This window comes from Sinocyclocheilus grahami, unplaced genomic scaffold, assembly GCF_001515645.1.
Source record: "Sinocyclocheilus grahami isolate Dianchi unplaced genomic scaffold, SAMN03320097.WGS_v1.1 scaffold667.1, whole genome shotgun sequence".
NCBI lineage: Eukaryota > Metazoa > Chordata > Actinopteri > Cypriniformes > Cyprinidae > Sinocyclocheilus > Sinocyclocheilus grahami.
In genome coordinates this window covers 537,655-543,472 of record NW_015505846.1, presented here as the reverse complement: position 1 = coordinate 543,472, position 5,818 = coordinate 537,655, and the positions used below count along the sequence as shown (strand labels likewise).

General features: G+C 33.8%; 1 protein-coding gene across 1 annotated transcript; it reads left to right on the top strand.

The window, feature by feature from the left end:
* Positions 1 to 1,521: 1,521 nt before the first annotated feature.
* Positions 1,522 to 3,598, top strand: LOC107558947 (tRNA-specific adenosine deaminase subunit tad2-like). Its single transcript, XM_016242659.1, has 4 exons — positions 1,522 to 1,708; positions 2,675 to 2,783; positions 2,962 to 3,034; positions 3,121 to 3,598. The coding sequence occupies exons 1-4, from the start codon at positions 1,576 to 1,578 to the stop codon at positions 3,136 to 3,138; spliced, it is 333 nt and encodes a 110-aa protein (XP_016098145.1). The 5' UTR covers positions 1,522 to 1,575; the 3' UTR covers positions 3,139 to 3,598.
* Positions 3,599 to 5,818: the final 2,220 nt, after the last annotated feature.

Sequence of the window (5,818 nt, the reverse complement as noted above, 5' to 3'; positions counted from 1 at the left end):
GTTATTCAGAAATACATAAACAATATGGTTCTTGCAGACTTTTTGTGTGGCTTAAAGTCAAAATGTGTGGTTGGAGTCACTGTTTAGAGATCGTCAAAAATAAAAGTCTCATTACAAGGCTTTTTTTTTTCTTGGAAGTGATTCATAATCAAATCATGATTAAGATGTGTACACACTTAAGGTGAGAGGAAAATATTTATGCTTTACTTTAGTGGTTGCGTAATGTAAGTTTCTAAGAACTGGTGATGCATTATGAACTAGTTTTTAAAATAATTGATCATTTTAATAATCTCAGACATCCTTATTTGCCATTGACCTATATATTACAGTTTCTGTTATGCTAAGACTTTGATTAATGGTTTTTCCTAGTAGAAGAACACAGAGAAACTTTGGAATAGATGAAACAACCTCACGTCTGTGCCTGCTTTGCCCAAGGCTACTCGGCATGCAGAAATGGTGGCACTGGATCAAGTGCTTGATTGGTGCCGTTTCAGAGAGAAGGACCCAATAGAGGTGTGTGAACAGACTGTACTCTATGTGACAGTGGAGCCATGTATCACGTGTGCAACTGCTCTGCGCCTGCTTCGTATCCTTGATGCCAAAATGTGGTTCACCATTAGTTTAGAAAAGTTTCCACATACAGTACCATTAATGGTTTTGAAAAAAGCCTGTTTTATCCACAAAGGCTGAATTTATTTGATCAAAAATACAGTAATATTGTGACATTTAAAAGACCACCCCCCTCCCATTTTTAATATTTTCATTTTCGATATATTTTATTTTTACCATTTCAAATTGAATTTTACCATTGAATTTCACATTTAGGGTTAGGGTTGAATTTTTTTGGCCATTACTCCAGTCTTCAGTGTCACATGATCCTTCAGAAATCATGCTAATATGCTGATCTGCTGCTCAAGAAACATTTATTGTTATTATTATTATTATTATAATCAGATCATTTAAATAATTATAATGATTCTATTTATTGTAGTTATTGGAATTAAGTAAAAGCCAACATCAATACTTATTATAATGTAATTGACTATAACCTTATGCTTCAGTATATGTATTCAAAACGTATTAATTACGTAACCGTTACATGCTGTTTCAAATCTGTTAAGTTATTCAGAAATACATAAACAATATGGTTCTTGCAGACTTTTTGTGTGGCTTAAAGTCAAAATGTGTGGTTGGAGTCACTGTTTAGAGATCGTCAAAAATAAAAGTCTCATTACAAGGCTTTTTTTTTTCTTGGAAGTGATTCATAATCAAATCATGATTAAGATGTGTACACACTTAAGGTGAGAGGAAAATATTTATGCTTTACTTTAGTGGTAATGCGTAATGTAAGTTTCTAAGAACTGGTGATGCATTATGAACTAGTTTTTAAAATAATTTATCATTTTAATAATCTCAGACATCCTTATTTGCCATTGACCTATATATTACAGTTTCTGTTATGCTAAGACTTTGATTAATGGTTTTTCCTAGTAGAAGAACACAGAGAAACTTTGGAATAGATGAAACAACCTCACGTCTGTGCCTGCTTTGCCCAAGGCTACTCGGCATGCAGAAATGGTGGCACTGGATCAAGTGCTTGATTGGTGCCGTTTCAGAGAGAAGGACCCAATAGAGGTGTGTGAACAGACTGTACTCTATGTGACAGTGGAGCCATGTATCACGTGTGCAACTGCTCTGCGCCTGCTTCGTATCCTTGATGCCAAAATGTGGTTCACCATTAGTTTAGAAAAGTTTCCACATACAGTACCATTAATGGTTTTGAAAAAAGCCTGTTTTATCCACAAAGGCTGAATTTATTTGATCAAAAATACAGTAATATTGTGACATTTAAAAGACCACCCCCCTCCCATTTTTAATATTTTCATTTTCGATATATTTTATTTTTACCATTTCAAATTGAATTTTACCATTGAATTTCACATTTAGGGTTAGGGTTGAATTTTTTTGGCCATTACTCCAGTCTTCAGTGTCACATGATCCTTCAGAAATCATGCTAATATGCTGATCTGCTGCTCAAGAAACATTTATTGTTATTATTATTATTATTATAATCAATGTTAAATACAGTTGTGCTGCCTAATATTTTTATATATAAAAATAAGAACCCCCCCCTCCCCAGAATTCTTTAAAATGAATAGAAAGTTAAAAAACAGCATTTATTTTAAATAGAAATATTCTCTAACATTATAAAGTCTTTATAGTCACTTTTGATCAATTTGATGCATTGATTAATAAAAGTATTAATTTCTTAATACTTGACATATACTAAACATTTGAGCAGTATTGTAGATCTTTGTGTCAATCACAGCACTTCGCTGTCAAAAAGATTAGTTTTCCTTGCGAATAGTACATTTTAAATGCATTATTGCATTTATCCCAGGTTGTTATTGTCTGGTAGTATTCAAATAATCTCAGCGCTAAAAGGATGCCTTAACATTTAGACAGACATATACCTCTTGTTGTATATGGGTGCACAAACATTTGAGCAGTATTGTAGATCTTTGTGTCAATCACAGCACTTCGTTGTCAAAAAGATTAGTTTTCCTTGCGAATAGTACATTTTAAATGCATTATTGCATTTATCCCAGGTTGTTATTGTCTGGTAGTATTCAAATAATCTCAGCGCTAAAAGGATGCCTTAACATTTAGACAGACATATACCTCTTGTTGTATATGGGTGCAAAAATGAGCGATTTGGAGGCTGTGGATCCGTCCTGGACATCTCATCAGATCATTTACCACACACTGGAACTTCATTTAAGGTAAAATAATTTCCCTCCAATTCCCATCCAGTTCAATTTAAATTCCAGCTCATAGACATTCTGAATCGTTCTATGTGGCTAGAATATTTTTCTTGTAGAAACATCCACATTCCCTAAATTGTAGTCCAGGCCACATTGCATATTTTTGCTGTAGCACATGCTTATTTGCTTATTACAGTGCATCGCTGGCTATAGAGCAGAAGAAGCTGTTGAAATGCTCAAGACTCTTTATAAACAGGAACACCCAAATGGTAAGGGAGATCTGTTAATGTATGCATGTGTTAATGTTTTCACTGTCCTGTTTCTGAAACTGATGTTTTTTTCTCCCTTTTGTTAGCTCCCAAACCTAAAGTGAGGAAAGATTTGATCAGTCCACCAGATTGCGCTGTAGTCATTCAGGTAAAACCAGGATCACAAAAGGAGGGGAGAGAAACAATTGCTCCTTTGAGCTGAAATGGAAAATATTTGAACATTCTGACATTTGTCAGTGCCTGGATCTCAGTGACTTTTGATTTGACCATCTTTTTGAGATCATTGATTTAATCTACTATTTGAGGAACCACATTTGCTCATTATCTGGATCACATTGCTTGTAAACGTCCAGGCCTCCTCTTCTCTTTGGCTGGACGCTGTGAGTTGTCTGTTAACAGTGTGTAGAAGCAAACGACTGGGCCTGTTCTGCATTAAAGCGCAGGCTCTTGCTCTCTTTGTGTCCTTATACAACCCAGAGAACTGGTTCTGAACTCTCAATGATCTCAGTCTTGGGCTCACTAGCAGATGCAGGACAGCCCTAGGTGGAGTTTCCACTTACTTCATAGCCAAAAACTTTAAAGGGATAGTTAAAAATTAATTTGTCATTACTTTCTCACTCTACTTGTTTTTTTTTTCTTTAATGGAGCACAAAAGGTGGATTTTACAAAGAGTTCTTCAAAAATATATATCTCATTTTTTTAGACAATTAAAGTGAATGAACATGGAAGCTGACCATCTTTATAATAGCAACAACAACAAAAAAACCATAAAAGTATCATAAAACTGTATAAGAGTAGTCTTGCTTTGTTTACTTTCCTTTTGTGTTCCCTGGAAGATGGAAAGTCACACAGGTTTGATATGACATGAGGGTGAGTAAATAATCACAATCAATTTTAGGTCAAGTTTTTGAAGGTCTTTCCTTAGGTTTGACAGTGTTTTTTTTGTGTTCAATATCTCACACGTACTAACTTGGAAAATTACTCAAAATACCACTTTCTTTGTTGCTTCCATACAGACAAGTGTTATTTTAGTATTATATTAATTTAGTTAATATAATTAAATAATTATTATTAAGTTAATTTAGTATGCTGTTATAGTTTTTATTAATATTTTGAATCAGAATGACATTTTTTAAAGATATTTTCCGTTTTAATTTCAACTTTAGTTTCTTTTTTTTTTCATTTTATGTGCTTCTATTATTTTTATTTATTTAGTTTTTAATATTACCATTTAGATCTGTTTTGTTGTTGTTGTTTTTGTTTATTTCCAGTCAGCAATTTAAACTTATTTCGATTAGTGGCCAAGGCAGCATTTCTAGTTTAGGCTTAACTTCTAATATATTTTTTAAGTTTTTAGTTTAGTTTAGTTGAGTTTTTTAGTTTAGTTACTACTCCTGAACCGCACACTTCCACTTGTTGTGAAAGTATTAATGTCATGTTGCGTTTCTGGGTATTAAAGTATAACATAGCTCAGAATGGTTCCTAAACCCCATGTTATTAAACTGCCATGTAATGTGTTATTAGTGGCTGGAAGTGGGTTTTCTGTGGGTGTGCATGAAAGAGCAATCAAGCGGTTCTGGAAGTAGATGTGAGGTGTCTGAGATGTTTAGGTCTGTTGTTTTTCAAGGTCTGTCATCTTATATGGTTTCGGGTTCTGCCGGCCATATCATATATTTGAAAAATATCCTCGGTCAGTTACTGCTCTGTTATTGTCTTTGTAAGCAGAGAATCCATGGCTTTTATTGTTTTGTGATGAATGATCAGACATTGAGTGCTCACAGCTGGCTTTTTTAATATGACTTCTATCCTGATGTTGAAATGACAGGAGCTGTCATGTCTAAATAAAAATAATCATTTTGATTCTTTGTGTAAATAGTATGGTCTTAGTAACTGATTCAAAACAACAGAGCAATGGTCGCACACCTGGTAAGCATTTGACAGGTGTTATGCCTTGGCAGCGTTACGCAGTGAGTCAGTGCGAATAAAGAACATCGTAAAACTAGCTGCAACCACCTACATGAACCACATGGAATGAGAACAATATTTTGTCTCTAACTCTTTATCCATAGATGGTATTATTTCATAAAGCTTCATTCAGCTTTTAATAGAGTGAAACAAAGTGTTGAACTCATGTGAAGGACCGATATATTTCATAATAGATTTTCCAATGTTAGTATTTTGTCTGAGGTGAATCGTAGGTTTGTATAATCGCACAGAGGGCTTGGCAAAGCTCACGGAGATAGTTAGGACACAAGGCGTTTTATTCTTCAAGTAAGCAAGTATTTATTTTTAACATGGTGTTATTTCATTATTTACAGGAGAAAGGGGTACATGAAAGTTTTCTTCAAGTCAGCAAGTACTGTTTGTTAACTGTTTTACTTCTTCAATTGGCTTTTTCATGAGGGAAACAGGATATTCAGTGCTAAAAAAAAAAATGGTGGGATCAATTGATAGGATTGTGAAAAAGCAAGTTTTGCATATCCAAAAGTGAATTTGCTAAAAACAATAAATACATTTGCTAAATAGCGATTGGCTAACGTTTTTCAATTGCCTGTGTGGCCCAAGTGACATTAATGGAAAAGGAAGTCCATTTCAGAGAAAGGGAAATTTATTGCATTTTGTTTTCATAAGTTATTATAATTGAATTTAAAGACAAACATCTGGTAACACTTTATAGTGTTAATTAATATTAAATAATAACTAAACAGAATGTTCAAGCCTCTTATGCTCACCAAGGTTGCACTTATTTGACCAAAAATACAGTAAAAACAATAATATTGTGAA

Excerpts from the sequence above, each read along its gene's own strand:
- LOC107558947 (XM_016242659.1), top strand. The coding sequence starts at position 1,576 with ATGGTGGCACTGGATCAAGTGCTTGATTGGTGCCGTTTCAGAGAGAAG. Across the intron at positions 1,709-2,674 it reads AACTGCTCTGCGCCTGCTTC|ACATATACCTCTTGTTGTAT; the intron begins GTATCCTTGATG and ends ACATTTAGACAG. Across the intron at positions 2,784-2,961 it reads ACACTGGAACTTCATTTAAG|TGCATCGCTGGCTATAGAGC; the intron begins GTAAAATAATTT and ends TGCTTATTACAG.